The sequence below is a fragment of the Microtus pennsylvanicus genome, chromosome 7 (assembly GCF_037038515.1).
Source record: "Microtus pennsylvanicus isolate mMicPen1 chromosome 7, mMicPen1.hap1, whole genome shotgun sequence".
Classification (NCBI taxonomy): Eukaryota; Metazoa; Chordata; class Mammalia; order Rodentia; family Cricetidae; genus Microtus; species Microtus pennsylvanicus.
Window position 1 is genome coordinate 8926845 of NC_134585.1, and position 18677 is coordinate 8945521.

Sequence of the window (18677 nt, forward strand, 5' to 3'; positions counted from 1 at the left end):
TGTGGGAAGTGGAGGCAGGAGCCCCTGCAGGTGGCTGTACCCTGGGCAGGAGGTGACAAAGGTGCAGGAGGAGGTCCTGTCATCTGGTCTCAGGTCAGGAAGAACGGTATGGAGAGGTCTCATTTCTAGCTCAAAGGTATGATATGCAGAGCCATGGTGGGTTTGAAACCAGCTGGTCCCCAGTCCGGGTTCCTAACCTGACAGCCTTCTGGCTCCAGCTGCTTCTCCAAGGGCAGTGACAGGGAGAGTCCCGAGCCAGGGACAGTTAGTGGTGGGGGACACCAGGGAGAGGGACACTTGTTTAGAATAATAAGGTATCCTGACCTCGGTGAACCCCTCCCTGAGTCTGTGTGTGTCCCCACCGTGTTACTTTCTTGTCCCATGACAAAGGCAGTTTCTGGAGGAAGGATTTATTCTGGCTTACGGTGTGAAGAGATGCAGTCCATTATGGTGGAGTTCCAGGTGCTTGAAGCCATGGGGTGGGGATTGCTAATTGCATCTTGGTGGACCAAGAGACACACACACACAGAGATGAGAGATGAGGAGGAAAGCTGGGCTATCTTCAACAAATCTTGCTCCCCAGCGACCAGCAATCCACTTCCCCAGAAAGATGTCGCCTTGTAAAGGTTCCACAGCATCTCCTTCCTCCAACTAAAGATCAGATGTTCAAACACATGCGCCTGCGGGGGAACGTTTCATATTTAAACTATAGCACCACAATGTGGATCCTTAGCCCCTTTCCTTCTGGATGTCATGTGGTTTACAGTCCAAAGGGAAAGACCATGAGAGGATGGTACTGGACACCGGCTCAGCCCTGTGAGAACAGCCGTGGTGAGGGCTGGCAGGAAGCAGCCACTGTGGTATCAATTAGATTCTTTGTTGTTATGCTGTGTCTTGTCTGCTCTGGAGGTTCCTAATGTCCCTTTGGATTTCACATTGTCCATCATCCTGCTCATGGTCCCTCAGGTGGATCCTAGTCAAACTGCATCTCCTTAGACAGTTGATTTAACTAGAGTGGAAAAGTCCACAGTGGGACTACAGTGCTTGTCTGGCATACATGCGTCTCTGAGTTCCATCCCTAGTGCATGCACCCAACACGCACATGCACACGCACACACATACATGCATGCACTCATACACACATACATATATGCAAACATAAACACACGCACACATGCATACATGTGTGTACATGCTTACACATGCACACACATATACATGCATGCACACATGCAAACACACACACATGCACATACACAAATATACATACTCATGCATATAAGCAAATACATATGCATGCAGGCTCACATGCACACACAAATACATGCATGCACACACACATATACAAGTGCACGCATGCAAACACACAAAGTCCATCATGAGCTTAGGGTGTTCTGGAGTGTGAAGCCAGGGGCCTGCCACCTTCCATTCCCCCACCCTACCCAGGGGCAGACAATGTATACAAAGAGCAGGCCAAACCCAAGAAAGTCAGTAGCAGGTCAGGGGCCAGCATAGGGCAGCCAACACCGGGAGTGTGAGGAGAATAGGAAGCAGATGGGGTGGAGGTCAAACCGCATGGAGGAGCCAGTACAGGGAGTAACAAAGGAGGTGTTTGTGGGGGGTGGTCTGAGCTGCTCCCTAAGCAGAGAGGATGAGGAAAGAAGACGTATGGGAGAGGGAGCTAGCTGGACCTAGGGGTTTTGTAAAGAATAGTCTAGATTTACCTAGGGAGCCTCTGTACTTGGGCCTCTCTTCTGGGCCTCAGCTCCTCTTTCTTCTTACAACCTATATCTTGACTATACAATGCTGACTACTTTTCTTCCTGGGTGTGAACTCAAGGTGTCCAGCCCCAGGCTGAGCAGGCAGGGCACAGGTGACCTCACTCTGTGTTGAGTGTGAAGGTTGAAGCCATTCTCTCAGGGTTCCTTCACTGTCTCACTATCCCCTATGGGGTTCCCTTTCTGTCCCCTGAGTGGTTCCCTTGCCCTGCAGGATGCCCTCACAGTCCCCTGCAGGGTGTCCTTGTGCCTTGTAAGGTTCCCTTGCTGTGTCTCCTGCAAGGTGTTCTCACCAGCCCGTGATTCCCCTGCAGTATGTCCGGGTCTCCCAGGATACGCCCTCCAGTGTCATCTACCAACTCATGACCCAGCACTGGGGCCTGGATGTCCCTAACCTCCTCATCTCCGTGACTGGTGGAGCCAAGAACTTTAACATGAAGCTGAGGCTGAAGAGCATCTTCCGGAGAGGCCTGGTCAAGGTGGCCCAAACCACAGGTGAGAGCTGAGGCCCCGCCCAGGCCATGAATATAGCTCAGGATGAAGGCTGGAGGAGAGTTTTGGGGATCAATGTTATGGGTACTGGGAAACTCTTGGGGATAGATGAGTTCACACCCCGGTTTGGGTCAGATTCCTTGGGTCCCTCATCTACAGGCAGCCCTTCCCTTGATGCCCAGCTGCCTCTCAGCTCACACTACTCATTTCCCTGACATTTATGGTCGCATAGCCTCTGCCATGTGCTAATGGGCTAGATTAAAAAAAAAAAGATTTTGTTTTACTTAGTGCCTGTGTATCTGCATGTCCGTGTCTGTGTCTGTGTCTGTGTGTGTGTGTGAATGTTACATGTGCTCAGATGCCTGTGGAAGACTGACGATAACATTGGATCCCCTGGAGCTGGAGTTAGTTATAGGTGGTTGTGAGCCTCCTGACATGGGTTCTAAGATCAGAACTTAGGTACTCATAACTACTACTGTCTCTCCAGACCCTAGATTTGATTTGATTTTAATGTCCACATCACACGTGTCTTTGAGGCACTCATTTCAGAGGTCTGTCCAGCACTGTGCAGTGAGCTCACCACCCAGACAACAGCAGATGGATCATGGAGCAGCAATGAGAGCTCTGCCCACATGCCCTTTCTTTAGGGCTCAGGCAGGACCAGCAGACCCCACTTGTCACTTGCTGCCCTATAGGTAGAACCAATTCACTCAGCCCTGGCATTCTTACCCTGACCAGCATGCAATGCACCCCTGAGGGTAGGGGAGACAGCAACAGAAAGAATGTCCCCTGTAGGGGCCACCGTAAGCCACGTGGCTTTAAGCGTATAGTCGTCTGTTAGGAGTAGGGCCAAGGAATGGGGAACATGGAATCATCTACCATTCTCGGGTCTCAGACACTGAGAGGAAGGTGGAAAGCGGCAGGTCCTGTGTGCTCCTTAGCCTGGGATAGAGAGAAGGCAGAGGGGAAGGAGGGGCCTGCAGAGAGAAGATGGGGGGGGGTCTTTCCTATTGTCATCTTTGCAATGTGGGGAGCTCAGGTCTCAGACAGGCATCAGGAAGATAGTGTCACAGTACAGTGTCTCCTCCTTAATTGTGCTTTAGAAACCTATCTGTCTGTCAGAAGCACATTGGGACTCTGGGTGTCACTACTGGCTTGACAAGAGGCATATTGGAGCCTAGAGGCATAGCCTGTCTCTTTCCCCAGGGGCCTGGATCATCACTGGAGGGTCCCACACGGGTGTGATGAAGCAGGTGGGTGAGGCGGTCCGGGACTTCAGCCTGAGCAGCAGTTGCAAAGAAGGAGAAGTCATCACCATTGGCGTAGCCACATGGGGCACTATCCACAACCGAGAGGGGCTGGTCCACCCCACGGTGAGTAACCAGTCCAGAGTGAGCCTGGGTCAGAGGAGGAAGGCTGGGAGCAGAGGGAGAGGAACTCAACTCTCTATGAAGACTGCAGGGAGCTTGCTAGGTGTCAGTGTGAATGTTGGGGAAGGACCTGGTGCTGCAGGGCACAGGTCTGACTTAGGTAATGTAATACCTCGGACACAGTGAGCAGGGTGGGTGGCTAACATGGACAGCCATAAGATCACAGGAAGGATCCACATGCCGGTTATTACCAGGTCGGGGTACATCTCAAGAGTTGTTTGGATAAGAAATGAGCTACAAGGAAAGGGAGTGACCGACTAGGACCACACAGTCAAGCAAGCATGGGGGTTAGATTGAGCCAGCTTTCTGACCACAAAGTCTGAGCTTTTAGCTTTGAGCCTCTATGCTCAGAGGCCTCCAGCCTGGAATTCCACAGAGCCGTGGTTTCTGGCAGTCAGCAGCAAGTTGGGCTACCCTTTAATGCTATACCCAGAGCTTGGCTCAGCAGCTGCTTGAGAACGGAGACTTGAGTTGGATAACTTGGTTTACTAAGGGGGATTTTCTAAGGACACTTTGAATCTGTACTAATGAGGACATGGGCATTTAATTCATTGTCAAGGAAATCTGGGGACAACATAGTCTGTGGCTAGAGAAGGTTCTTGTCACTGCCGACGAGTGTGCCTGGCCCAGTGTGCAGTCTTGATCTTTCTTTTATGTCAGAATCATGGAGTGTCTCCCTGGATAGGATGGGTAAGACTGAGGCTAAGGGAGGCTTGGGGGAGTTCTGAGCTGAGAATCCTCTGGTTGTTCCACTGTTCCATTCTCTGTGGACAGTAGACAAGGTGTCTGGTCCAGCAGATTAGTCTCCTGGGGTCTCGTAAAGCATGATCAGACACCTGGTGGCAGAAAGCAACTCATTTATCCACCTACAGTTAGACGTCACTCTCCCACAGCACAGTCACCATCAGTTGGCCCCAGTGAAGATGAGGTTCTACTATTCTGGGGCTCTGATGAGGACCCTTCCTGCCCTTTTAACTTCTGGTGATTCTGGAAGTTCCTGGGGACCTCATCCAGATAATTCAGGTTAATTTTCTCCTGTTTGGATTCTTAACATCACAGCTGCAAAAGCCCTTTCTCCAGATAAGGGGCCACGAACAGATTCTTGGGCTTAGGACGTGTATCTTTGGGGGGACATTATCCAAATTATCCAAGCTATTAGACCTCCCATTTCCAGAATACGGGTATGACTTTTTACCAATCTGTGTGAGTCTCCCTTGGTCATCTGCAGGGAGGTTTTCCTGCTGAGTACATGCTGGATGAGGAAGGCCAAGGGAATCTTACCTGCCTAGACCCCAACCACTCCCACTTCATCCTGGTGGATGACGGGACCCATGGCCAGTATGGTGTGGAGATTCCCCTGAGGACGAAACTGGAGAAGTTCATATCAGAGCAAACAAAGGAAAGAGGAGGTACACATGAGCATGCTTCTGAGGGCATTTGGGGCAGAAAGAACTGAGACCCTTCCTGTGTCAGAGTCATTGCTGGCCAAGGCCTGCATTGTGCATGGAGGTAAGATCACATCACACCCGATTGGTTTCCTGGGTCCCTGTCTGCTTCTTCATGAGGACCTGTCTTCTCTTGCTGCCTTAATCAGTGGAAGGGTGTCAGTGTGGGCTTGTCTGTTTCTTGTCAGTTAATAGAACAGTCTACATTGTCAACTAGAGACAGTTTCAGGTTGGGAAATGAGAAAATGGCATCCAGAAATCATAGCTTGACCTCAGTTGCTTGTGGGGAGGTGGAGTAACTCGTGTGTGAGATGAGGAGAGGGCCTATGAAGCATGGGAAGGGTTCCAGCTCAGCGCCTGGGTTGTTTGGGATGACTCCGGGCAGCAGATTTCAAGCTTCCCAGTGTTTCCTGAGTCAGGGTCCCCAGTGAGGCCTGGCCACCCTAAAATCACCTCCCCTGGGTCTGGGTGGCATAGAACTTGCATGCCCATTAAGTTTCCAAGTAGATATGGTGCCTGTATAGGCGCCACACTGGAAGAGCACTGTTTTCATGAGGAGAACCCAGGGTGAGGTGTGTGAAGGCAGGGACCCTTGTTAGCACTGGGTGGACTTTGTTGCCATCTGTTTCTCCTGCCCTCTGGGTGAGGTTGAGTAGAAGGGGAGAAGAGACATGAACTGTGCCCCTCCCCAGCCAATGCCAGATGGGTCAATGTCCTCATAGAGGTTCGCTGGGCCAGCTTGGATGTCGAGGTATCATAAAAAGAACAGGAGAGCTGGGCAGTGGTGGCGCACGCCTTTAATCCTAGCACTTGGGAGGCAGAGGCAGGCGGATCTCTGTGAGTTTGAGGCCAGCCTGGTCTACAGGAGCTAGTTCCAGGACAGGCTCCAAAGCTACAGAGAAACTCTGTCTCGAAAAACAAACAAACAAACAAAAAAACAGGAGAGAGAGGCAGGGGGCTAGAGTGGTCCCCTGGGTAGAGAAGATGGTGTTCTGTTTTTGCCCTTTCTGTACAGGAATTCAATTAGGATGGGGTAGGATACAGGTGGAAGGATGGGGTGCAAGGGTAGGGATGTGTAGTGGGTGCAAGGGCAGGCCAGGGATGGGGGTGGAGCAAATGGCCAGGAGGCCTTGATTTGCTCTTTTATGGAGCACGAGCAACTTGTCTGCAAGCCGTCCTCGTTCATCTTCAGCAGCTGCCCGTTATCTACCACTCGGCCCAGCTGGTGCTTCCCCGTGGGATTAGGGGAAGGAAGCAGCCTCAAACAGTAGGCCCGTGCTTCCCCCAGTATTCACATGGGCTCCATGTCTGCCTAGGTGTGGCCATCAAGATCCCCATTGTTTGTGTGGTGTTGGAGGGCGGCCCTGGCACGCTGCATGTGAGTACCAGCTGCTTTGCATCATGGAGCTCAGGCCTTGCTGGGAAGGAAGGGCTGGTGGATGCTTTTATTAAAATCTGGTGCCATCAGTAGCAACACACACAGCGTGCTGCCCTGAGGATGTGGAGGGGAGGGAATTCACCACAGGACAGGGATGTTTCCTGGTGGGAGAAGGGACGCCCTTACAGGTAGACCCTCATGTGGGAGAGGTGACTTGGCGTTAGCCCAGGTCGTGGTGGGGTTGCTGGCTCTTTCTTCCCAGAGCCTCTCCGGAAGACATCCACCCAGAGTCCCAGGCTGGCACTCCAACGTGGAGCTTTCTGCCTCGGCCCTGAGCACGGCCCCGCGGGGCTGCACCTCGAATTCGGCGGGGCTTCTAGAGCACGATTCTATGTTGCGGCTCTTTCAACACCAGGCACTACTCTCAGAGTCCAGTCCAGCTCCTGGAGCTCAAATCTGGGGTTTTCCTCATGGTCATTTTATTCCCCTGGGCTTTGGTCATTCTGGGTCCACACAGCATCCCTGTGAGTGGGTCTGGTCAATGACTGTGTCCTGAACCCTTTTGTTACAGCGCTACTGGGTGTTGATTGGCAAGCTTGAGTCAGGTGTGCCAGCGGCACACTCCTGGTGTGTCAGCAGCAGCAGCTCTTTTGTCTCTTGAACGGTGTAGTGCACTAAACCAGGGACGGCTTCCAGAAAGTTCTAGCTTCACAGGCTCGCTCTAGCTGCAAGTGACTTGCAGCCTCTGCTGCCACTGAATGATGCTGTATTTCAGAAGTGTCAGGGCTGGGTGAGGGCTCTGGCCAGCTGACACTTGGTTCTGCTTTTGCAGACCATCTACAATGCCATCACCAATGGCACACCCTGTGTGATAGTGGAGGGCTCCGGCCGAGTGGCTGACGTCATCGCCCAGGTGGCCGCTCTGCCTGTCTCTGAGATCACCATCTCCCTGATACAGCAGAAGCTCAGCATGTTCTTCCAGGAGATGTTTGAGACTTTCACCGAAAACAGGATCGTGGAATGGACCAAAAAGGTAAGGCATATAGGCATTAATGGTCACCAGGCTGATTCCCGACAGACCAGGACTCCAGGAACCTGAAATGGGTCAGAGTAGGTACACGATTGAATTTGCAGATGGTGGGAAGCTCTGAGATCCAGGACAGGCAGGGCCTCCTGGTTGGGCACTGGGAGGTTGAAGCATATGACAGACAGCATGCCAAAGGAGAGCTGAGATTTGAACTATATTTGCAGAATGCCAGGGCTGTGCTGGGACATCTCAGAGCTTGAGAGTTGTTCTGGGACCCAGAGTGTGTTGGACTGGAGGGATGTGGTGCTTGGGAAGGGCCAGGAAGCACTGTAGAGCACAGGAGGGGTCTTGACCAGGATGTTGACAGCAGAACTTAGCATCTGCAGCAGTGAGTGACAGACAGCACATGGTCCAGCCTTGTCTCCTTATAAGAACACGAATGGAGCGCCCTCAGCAGTGCCCGCCTCCCCAGTCCTGAAGCTGGGCTTTGGGGTGATGCCCTGATGCCTTCTGCAGAATGTGCAGTGAATAGCTGCCCTTTGGTCCCAGAGCTTAGATAAAACCCTCAGAGTTTTCCACAGTGCGTGAGCATCCTTGGGTGAGCGTGAACAGTGCTAGCTTTAGCTGAGTTGAATTTAGACCCCACCGGGCCCAGGCCAAAGGACACCCTGGAGCTAGCCACGCTGGACTGTGGCCATGGAGGGGATGAGCTGTGGCTGAACAGTGGAGTCAGCAGCTCTCTGGCTGGGTGGCTTGGGGAAGCAGGAAGACCTTGTTGTATATCTGCCAAGTACTCAGAGTGGCCTTGTTTGGTGTGGACGCTCTGTGAGATTATTTGACAGGGAAATAACATAAGTTTAGTGAGCCCCTTATCTCCTCCCCTCACCCCAACCCCCTACCCTCTCCTGAAGGCCTTTGCTTGCTTATCCAGGGTGCTTTAAGCTGCTGGGCAGGCCAGGAGCCTTTTTTAGCAACATTATAAATTATTCAGGCAATTCAGAGAACTGAATTTAATCTCTCTTTATCCGAGAGTATTTTTGTTACATTTAGTGTGTGTGTGTTTACTCATGCTCACACCCTGTGCCACAATGCACACACTATGGAGGTCAGAGGACATTTTACCAGTCAGTTCTTTCTTCTACCGTTTAGGTCCTAGGAGATTGAAGTCAAGTCATCAGACTTGGTGGCAATCACCCTTACTAGCTGAGCCTGCACAGACTAGGGGGTGTGGTTACTTGTTGGGGCCTCAATCCCTTTTGTCCTTTAAGGAGGCAGAATCCCTTCATCCTTAATCTCACTAGCAACCATTTGCTGCAGATCCAAGACATTGTCCGGAGGCGGCAGCTGCTGACAGTCTTCCGGGAAGGCAAGGATGGGCAGCAGGATGTGGATGTGGCCATTCTGCAGGCTTTACTGAAAGGTGAGGCTATGAACAGGGGGAAAAGGACAGAAAGACCAGGACATATGTGCACATGATGAATGACAGCATCCAATCAGATGCGCTGGGGCCATGCCACCGTACACCCCTGCCATCCAAGAAACAGCAAAGTTCCGGTAGGCTGAACTCAAAGGAACTCATGCCAGTCCTGTTACAGTCAAGCTCTCTGAAGTCAATGTATCTTGAGAATAGCAAGGAGAGGAGGCTTATCCCATACAAGGGAGTCTCAGTAAGATAATGTACAGATTTCTCATTAGAGACTGGAAGGTGGAAGGCAGAGGGCTGTAAAGTGGGAGAGAAATGAAGGTATTCTCAGATAAATTAAAGCATAGGGAATTTGTAATCACCAGACCCGAGTTACGAGAAATGCTCAAGGGAGCAGCAGGATGAATTGAAAGAACACTAGATGTTCACTCAATGCCGTATGAAGGAATCAAAATCTCAAACAGGCAAATGTATGGGCAGTTACGAAAGCCTATGTCATTATAACAGGCTTATAACGGCAGTATTAGCTTTCTTTGTTACTTAAGAGGTTAAGACAGTAACAATTACTAGTCTAAAAGCCACTATTCTAAATCAGGTTTCCCAGCTCATGTCTATAATCCCAGTACTTCTGAGCCTGAAGCAGGAGATTCACTGCAAAGTTCAAGGCCAGACTGGTCTGTATAATACATTCAAGATTAACAGGGGAGCCTGCAAGATAGTGTGCAAAACATCACTACAGCAAACACCACTTGCAAGAGGGACTCCAGGTAGAGAAAGGAGTGGAGCCGCGGGTGCCAGGACCTGGGTTCTGATCTACACACACACACACACACTCACACACTCACACACTGTGTGTTGGCTTTGGAATTCTGCTTTGCCTGTGAGTGTAAATTAATGCTTTTTAGAGCGCTGTATCTTGTTTTACTATGGTTTTTTGCCTCATGCTGTGTCTCACCTGTCACAGAGGGGCAGGGCATGGCTGGGAGGTGACTCAGGGTGGGGAATGGGGTAAACTAAAGTGATGATCAAAACTCTGCTTCTCTGAGTCTAACAATGAGTAAAACGTGCTTTATAAAGCAGATGTCTCAGGGAGGGTGCCACCAATAAGCTCTGAGTTATCACTTTAAATCATTAAGGGAACTAGCGTCCCCAACCAACTCCCGAGCCCCACACCAAGCCTCACCTAGAGGCACCTGACACACACTGCCACCCACAGCCTCTCGAAGCCAAGACCAGTCTGGCCATGAGAACTGGGACCACCAATTGAAGTTGGCAGTGGCGTGGAACCGTGTGGACATTGCTCGAAGTGAGATCTTCACGGACGAATGGCAGTGGAAGGTGAGGCGCCTGCGTCAGTGGGTTCGTGTGCATGTCTTCAAGGTCCTTAGCCCCCCCCCTTTGGGAATAGGTGACCAGGGTGGATTCCATCCTTCAGAAAAGATATCACAGCCACTCCTTCTAGGGTTCTAAGCTCAGAGTTCTAGGGGGTGCTGACCTAATGCGCCGGCCACTGAACATTGCTCCCTCTTAGCCCGCAGATCTGCACCCCATGATGACAGCTGCCCTCATCTCCAACAAACCTGAGTTTGTGAGGCTCTTTCTGGAGAATGGGGTGCGCCTGAAGGAGTTTGTCACTTGGGACACTCTGCTCTGCCTGTATGAGAACCTGGAGCCATCCTGCCTCTTTCACAGCAAGCTGCAGAAGGTGCTGGCTGAAGAACATGAACGCGTGGCCTATGCATCCGCTGCACCCCGGCTGCACATGCACCATGTGGCCCAGGTGCTGCGTGAACTTCTGGGGGACTCCACACAGCTGCTGTACCCCCGGCCCCGATACAGTGACCGGCCACGGCTCTCGCTGCCCATGGCACACATCAAGCTCAATGTGAGTCCTAGTAATGTGGGTGCCAGTGATGGGGTTGCTGGTGTCGGGAGGCAGTGTCCATGCTGGTTCCTTGGTGGGTGACTGCTGTGTTCTCAGCTGTGTTATGAGCTCTTGCATTCATTAGGAAAGGAATTGATAAATATGTGTGTGTGCGCGTGTGCGTGCACGCATGCATGTGCCTGCCTCTAATTTCAGCTCTCAGGAAGCTGAGGTAGATGATGAAGAGTACAAGGCCAGCCTGGACCGCATAGTGAGGTGGTCACAAAGAGAGAAAGAGGAAGAAAAGAGAGAGAGAGAGAGAAAACCGAAACCAATTGACCAAACAAATAACCCCAAAGCAATGGGCTCTGCAGGCCGTCCTGGAAGGCATGGACTGTGTGAAACCCTGCAGATCTGGGACTTAGACAATAGCAACACATTTTCTCACAGTCCTGGGGACACTGTCTGAGGACAGTGACAGGACTGGTTCCTGCTGAGGCCCCTCTCCCTGTCTTGCAGGTGTCAGGGGGTCTCTTGCTGAGTCTGCACGAGAAGAAGGGTGGGAAAAGAGAAGGGCCCTCCTCTGCCAACAGCCTCATTTTTGACCTATTTGACACTTGTCTATAGGAGTTACTTTTCTCCTCACTGAGACCAAATACCTGGTAGAAAGTATCTTTTGGGAGGAAGGTTTTATTTCGACTCAGTTCTAGGGTACATCTTTTTCCTCTAATGTGGATGGTGGAGATCCAAACTTAGGTCATCAGGCTTGTGTGGCAAGCTCTTTCCTGCTGAGCCATCTCCTCAGCCCCCAGTGAATCATTTAATTAAGTTCCCAAGAGTGAAATATGCCATCTCTCCATGACTTCCCAAGGCAGGACACACACTGCCCACTACCTTGGGGTTCTGCTGCTAGGGGCCCCTGTGGGACGTGGACTGTTCTCCACCTACAGGTACAGGGAGTGAGCCTCCGGTCCCTCTATAAGAGATCAACAGACCATGTTACCTTCACCATCGACCCAGTCCGTGACCTTCTCATCTGGGCCATCATCCAGAACCGCCAGGAGCTGGCAGGCATCATCTGGGCTCAGGTACCAGGACTGCTTTAGTTGCAGACTCGACAACATCTAGACTGGTGATCTGAGTCAGGGGCTCATCTCCTACAGCAAACACAGTTCATAGGGGACAGTAAGATCTCTAACCTAGGGAGGCTTGGAGCACTCGGTGGGGAACAAAAACTTTTGTGGACAAACAATTCTCAAATAAAGTAAAAAGGGCTGGAGAGATAGCTCAGAGGTTAAGAGCACTGGCTGCTCTTCCAGAAGTCCTGAGTTCAATTCCTAGCAACTACATGGTGACTCACAACCATCTATAGTGAGATCTGGTGCCCTCTTCTGGCCTGCAGACATACGTGTAGGCAAAATGCTGTATACATAATAAATAATAGACCTTAAAAACAAAAAAATCTTACATTTAATAAAAGAAAGAAAAGGAAGGGAAGATAAAGGTTTCTAAGCAAGCTGTTGTGGTTATTTCAGGGCTGAGGATGTGGGCAGTGTTGCTCTCTATGTCTGCCCAGATCTTGCTAGCTCTGTGCATTATACCTGTTAGGGAGACAAGGGTACGGTACCATGGTTCAGTACAAGAGGCTGCCATCAGAGGGGTTATATGTTAATGTGGGGTGACTATTTGTTTATATGAATGCCCCCCCAAATTTCAGGTCGTAAACATCTCTGTTCACTATAATAAGTTTCTAGATACAAGGTGGGTAAACCTAGTGACTTCCCAGGTCCTCACAGTGCCCCTGTGTCCCAGAGCCAGGACTGTATTGCTGCAGCCCTGGCCTGCAGCAAGATCCTGAAGGAACTGTCCAAGGAGGAGGAAGATACAGACAGCTCGGAGGAGATGCTGGCACTGGCGGATGAGTTTGAGCACAGAGCTATAGGTGAGCTCCCTGGGGCCACCTGCACCGTCACCAGGGTCTCCATCTCTGTATGTCAGCTCCAATGCTGTTACCTAAAGTCCTTGTCCATGACCTGGATGTTTCCGGACAGTACCTATGAATCAGTCTTACGCTATGTTCTGCCTTTGCTGAGGGTCCCTTTGCTGGCTCTCTCATTGTCCCAGGCTCTATTTCTTCTCCCTCTGCTCAGGCGTCTTCACTGAGTGCTACCGGAAGGATGAGGAGAGGGCGCAGAAGCTTCTTGTCCGGGTGTCAGAGGCCTGGGGGAAGGCCACCTGCCTGCAGCTGGCTCTAGAAGCCAAGGACATGAAATTCGTGTCTCATGGAGGCATCCAGGTGACTCCCTGAGGGCCCTCTGATGACATGGCTGCTCCTAGCAGTGTGACTCTTTGGTGGCTGGGATAATGCCTGGTACCTAGGCATACGCTGACGGGCAGGCTATTACCTCCTGGTTAGGGGATGGGGAAACTGGTACACAGCAGTCAGTGGCTGGTGGACACGGAGGCAGCTGCTCAAATGTCAGGTGGCCCCCAGTGTACTTTCCAGGAACCTGTGCCTTCTGGGGGGGGTCTCAGGAAGGGCAGCAGGATAGTGTAGCCTTCATGGAACATTAGACAATGAAACATACTCCTTTATTATTTGGATATCCTTGGAGCACAGCCTCATGTTGTTATCGTGTTCATGGGACTCCATGTGTCCTGGGATGTGCAGAGCCTGGGGATACCCAGGGAGGGATCAAACCCTGCCCCATGGTGCCAAAAAGGGTCTGCTTATGACAGCTTGGGACTGCATGGCCTCGGGACCTTGCAGAGATTGGGGGTCCTGAAGCTGGAGGAGGGATGGCAGGCAGGAGGGGAGTTAGAGCCCTATGTGATAAGCCCTGCTTATCCATCACTTATCATCTACCATGACCTGACTCCAACCACCCAAAACCCTGATTGCTCTGCTGGCTGACCACGGGGTGACTGTCATGCTGGCCACTTGTGGTTAGGGGTTCGGAGCACAGTGATTAGGGGGACGTGACTAACACTCATTCTCGGGTGGGGGTCAGACTGCTGGGTGGCCCCTACCCTGAGACCACACTGTCCGCAGGCTTTCCTGACCAAGGTATGGTGGGGCCAGCTCTGTGTGGACAACAGCCTGTGGCAGATCATCCTGTGCATGCTGGCCTTCCCACTGCTCTTCACCGGCCTCATCTCCTTCAGGTGAGAGGGGGGGTCCAGGCTTCTAGGAGGTGCAGGAAGTAGAGGGGGTACCGCCCGTCCTCAGTGCCGCCTTGGGTCAAACTCTTCTGTGGCCCAAGTGTTCTGATGGATGCTGGTGGTGTTGATGAGCCCGTCCCCTGGCCTCAGCTCCGTGGCAATAGGGAGCACGGGGTGGGTAGACTCCTTGATGCTGCAGCCAGACTGGGTGGAGGACTGAAGACCGGGTCTGCCCGTGATTCACTGTGGTCACCTCAGAGCACAAGCGCTCTTGTGAAGATGTTATTTCTATTTTGCTAGATAGCATCTCAGGGTTCCCTGGGAGTTCAGGAACAGATGCCAAGCTCCAGGCCAGGTGGCCAGTGGCAAACCCTGTCATTGCCATAGGCCACATGCTCTATCACCTTCTCAGGCCCTGACGGTTGGGGGTGTGCTCAGGTACTAAAGCAGTTTCAGTCTGCCCTGCTTTCTGAACTCCCACCCTGCACAGACCCAGGAGGACGAGAAATCAATCTCACATCCTTCCAGGGGTCGTGGACATCGTCATGTGACCTTCGTAGTGTTTCCCCTGTTCCCCATTATCCCTGAGGGGAACAGAGCTGCACCTGTGTTTCCGGTGGCAGCTGTGGCAGGAGGCTACACATCAGTGTGTCCACCTGGGGACTCGGTCACACTGTTAGAATAGCCTTTGTGACAGTAATGGCAGCTGGTCCCCATTTGTGGGGGCACCTGAGGCCTGAGAATTCCATCTAAGAACTCACGATAGGAGCATGGCTCAGGGAACCTAACCCAGGTTGGGCTTTATAGCCAGGCCTCGGCCCTGGATAGGAGCTGCGATGTTCAGTCCGGCAGGATGAAGAGACTCATGGCCTTTTGGGTCTGTGCAGGGTTTGGGGTCTTTAGTGCCAAGGCTGTGCTGGCCTGTCTAGAACAGCTATGTGATTTTTGGTACCAGTTTCCTCTCCTAGTATATTTGCCCCTTGAGCCACGTGTCTCTCAGGGCAAGTGGGGATCCTGAGGACTGTGGGGTGTTGGGTTTTCAGCCTGTCACAGGCCCCTGAGGTGTCTATTGCAGGGAGAAGAGGCTACAGCCCCTGTGCCGCCCAGCCCGTGTCCGCGCCTTCTTCAACGCGCCTGTGGTCATCTTCCACCTGAATATCCTCTCCTATTTCGCCTTTCTCTGCTTGTTTGCCTACGTGCTCATGGTGGACTTCCAGCCCTCGCCTTCCTGGTGCGAGTACCTCATCTACCTGTGGCTTTTCTCCCTGGTGTGCGAGGAGACACGGCAGGTGCTCACTGCCCCCACACCAAGTGTCTGTCACTACCGAGCTCCATCCAGGCCCCCCGGGAGCTGGGTGGGACCCCAGGAGGCAGGCACCCACTCCTCTGCCTGGGAGCCTTGCCTCCATGGTCTGACTGCCTTGCCTGAGGCTCGGTGGGCTAGGCGACGGACAGTTTCCAGTGCCCCAGAACTTGAGCTGGTTCTTTGTGACCCAAGGTCCTCCAGCTACCTAATCACGTTCTGTGACTGCCTTAAGTTGGCGAGTCTCCCTACATCGCCAAGTGTGGGGCTCTGTGTGGTCATTTGCAAAGGACACAGACTAATGGAGAACCATGAGTATGACTATGGCTCATTCCAGAAAAGGGCTTAGAGTAAAGCCTACCAGATACAAAGGTGCCATCCATCCAAGGACTGTTGGTCCAGAGCACCCAGAGGTTCCCTCCCTGAGGCAGGGGCAGAACATGATTCTCCCTGCAAGGGTGTGTAATGACATTCAGGGTTCTGGTCCTTCGGGCCAGCCTCTGTAGCCAGACCCTCCATGAGAGTCAGAGCTTCTGTGTCCCCTGAACTCACCTCAGCTGGCAGCCCAGCATAGAGAGCACATGTGTCTCCTAGAATCTGTCTCTCAGGTCCAGGGGAAGGACATGCCTGACCATCTTTGGCAGGCCTGTTACCAGAAAAGGGTGGGAATTCCTGCCAAGCAGACCACGTGAGGATCCTGGGGTCTCCCCCAGGCCCCTCCTTCCTGGGTTGTCTCAGGAAGCGGGTGTCATTCTGGACAGAGCAAAGATCCTTGTGGGAGGAGCTGGTAGGGAGAAGGGAGCTTCTCCAGCTCACATATAAGTACACACTTACACTCACACATATGTACATGTGTGTACACACACACACACACACACACACACAGGTTTAATAGAACCCCTGGTTCATGAGAGTCTAGCAGGGAAGTGTGGCCTGCACTTAGCTCTGCTCTTGCTGTTCCTGGACTTGTTGAGTGCAGAGGTCCCCCCTGTGTCCTGCTAGCCCCCACCACAGCCAAGCTCTGCCCACAAAAAGCTATCAGTGTGATGGGGATGGAGATGCTGGCCTCCCTAACTGTGGTCTCCTCAGTAGCTCTTCTATGACCCCGATGGGTGTGGGCTGAAGAAGATGGCGTCCCTGTACTTCAGCGACTTCTGGAACAAGCTGGACGTTGGCGCCATTCTGCTCTTCATAGTAGGACTGACCTGCCGGTGAGTGGCCAGGGTACCCCTGCCTTCTTCCTGAGGGGCACCTGGACCCGACCAGCCTAAGACAGGGTGGGGAACTGGCTTTGCCCCTGACAAGGTAATCTCTGAACCCTGGCTCTTGCCTGTCTGTGGGCACAGTGACGGCTGAGACCACACCTGCCCTTGATGCTGATAGAGAAATGCTGTTGGGGTGCATGACTGTTCTTTGTCCATCTTGGGTTGCTGTCACGTGTGAGGCCTGCAGTCATTATTGTTTGTCTCAGCTTCCCGGACATACAGTGTCCTCTTTGCCCCTCCCTGCTGGGTTACATCTCGCGACAGCTTGTGTATCTGAGAGGTGGTGGCTCTCTTTCTTCTTGAGGTGGGATGGATATGGCCAAGGCTCCTGGAATTCTTCCTGGGATGCCGTTGCACCTGAGTGTCTGGTTTCTACTAAAGCCAACTCAGTTCTCCACAGATATTTTACTCTTGGTGTTACCATCACCTTTGGTATATTTGGCCTGGCTCCTCCAGAGCCCTGTACCTCCAAGGTCCACCCCAGGCCAGGGAGAGGCTTTAGAAACCTCTGCCTTCTGGCGAACAGAGCCTGAGGTGGTACCTTGCCCACTGCCAGACTCATCCCAGTGACACTGTACCCCGGGCGCATCATCCTGTCTTTGGACTTCATCATGTTCTGCCTCCGCCTCATGCACATCTTCACCATCAGCAAGACGCTGGGGCCCAAGATCATCATCGTGAAGCGCATGGTGAGGACACAACGGGCTTGCCTGGGCGGGGCTGGAGCCCACGGCTGCTGTGAGGGAAGCTGAGGGCTGTGCCCAACATGAAAGAGGCAGGACGGTACTAGAGCTCACCGTTTGTCCCCTGTCTTGCCTCTGCCTCATCTTATTGTCTGGATATTACCTCCTTCATGCTGCCTTGCCCATTTCTCATTTCACAGCCCCAGCGTGGGCCCCATTGCTGCTCAGATGCAAGCCTGAGTCATTATTTGAGTCATTATTGTACAACCCCATTCCACATCTTGGGGTGTTCCCCGAAGATGTCAGTGAATGCTCTGTGAGATTGCAGGGAGGCCCTGGGTTGCTCTCCGGCATCCTGCATTCATGTCGGGGTGACCACAGAGAGAGGAGATCCAGGATGGGAAGTACAGCCTTTGCTTCACTCTCTACAGATGAAGGACGTCTTCTTCTTCCTCTTTCTCCTGGCGGTGTGGGTGGTGTCCTTCGGAGTGGCCAAGCAGGCCATCCTCATCCACAACGAGAGCCGGGTGGATTGGATCTTCCGTGGGGTCGTCTACCATTCTTACCTCACCATCTTTGGGCAGATCCCAACCTACATCGACGGTAGGAGCCAGGTTGTGGGCATCTAAGGGGTAAGGGGGATAGGGAGAGATGGAGTGGGGGAGCTCCCTAGGGCCATCTAAGAGTCCAAGGTTACAGGAGACAGGGTTCATTTTCAGCCAGGCTGTGTGGCTTTCTAGGGACCAGGAAAGCCCAGGGCTCCACTGGATGCTGATAGCTCTCACCGAGAGTGGAGGGCACCCAGATTTCCCAGTCAATGAGGAGCGTGACAGCAGGAACTTAAGCTATGCAGAGATGTATGGGGCACGGTTGACAGTCCACAGCATTAAAAGTCACCCCATTCCCCTCTCTCACCCCACTGGAGTCAGAAACGACTGCATACTCTCTGGTAGAAAGACAGTTTCTCAGTGTGAGTGAGTGTGTATCTGTGCCTGTGTGTGAGCTTGCGTGTGCTCACACAACTTATGTGAGTGTGTGTATGTGTGTAAGTTCATGTGTGTGTATGTGAGTGTGCGCACATGTGTGTGGGTGTGTATGCGTGTGTGGTGGCCAGAGGACAACCTCTGGTGTCATTTCTTAGGAGCCACCCATCCTGTTTTTGTTCTTAGTTTCTCCTTTATTTTTATTTTATGTGTATGAATTTGCATTCATGTATGTCTGTGCACCATATGTGTGCACTGCCCAAGGAGGTCCAAAGAGGGTATCAGACCCCCTAGGACTTGAGTTACAGACAGCTGTGAGCCTCCATGTGGGTGCTGGGAACTGGACCCAGGTCCTTAGGAAGAATAGCCAGTGCTCTTAAGTGCTGAGCGTCTTTCCAGTCCCAGTCCCTCCCTTTTATGAGACAGGATCTCCAATTGGTCTGA

At 52.3% G+C, this 18677-nt stretch overlaps 1 protein-coding gene across 11 annotated transcripts in view; it reads left to right on the forward strand.

Moving 5' to 3' along the window:
* Window positions 1-18677, forward strand: part of Trpm2 (transient receptor potential cation channel subfamily M member 2) — a 53729-nt gene that overhangs the window by 17090 nt on the left and 17962 nt on the right. For 10 of the 11 annotated variants that reach the window (XM_075979827.1, XM_075979831.1, XM_075979829.1 and 7 more), the window contains 16 exons: window positions 2093-2273; window positions 3477-3643; window positions 4929-5109; window positions 6462-6523; window positions 7356-7556; window positions 8868-8970; window positions 10190-10311; window positions 10505-10858; window positions 11788-11925; window positions 12650-12779; window positions 12988-13133; window positions 13890-14002; window positions 15075-15288; window positions 16395-16513; window positions 17124-17256; window positions 17682-17853. In XM_075979827.1, the coding sequence (XP_075835942.1) occupies window positions 2093-2273; window positions 3477-3643; window positions 4929-5109; window positions 6462-6523; window positions 7356-7556; window positions 8868-8970; window positions 10190-10311; window positions 10505-10858; window positions 11788-11925; window positions 12650-12779; window positions 12988-13133; window positions 13890-14002; window positions 15075-15288; window positions 16395-16513; window positions 17124-17256; window positions 17682-17853 (2536 nt within the window). Of the gene's footprint in view, window positions 1-2092; window positions 2274-3476; window positions 3644-4928; window positions 5110-6461; window positions 6524-7355; window positions 7557-8867; window positions 8971-10189; window positions 10312-10504; window positions 10859-11787; window positions 11926-12649; window positions 12780-12987; window positions 13134-13889; window positions 14003-15074; window positions 15289-16391; window positions 16514-17123; window positions 17257-17681; window positions 17854-18677 lie in introns of those variants that run through there. The other variant, XM_075979832.1, reaches the window with a different exon arrangement.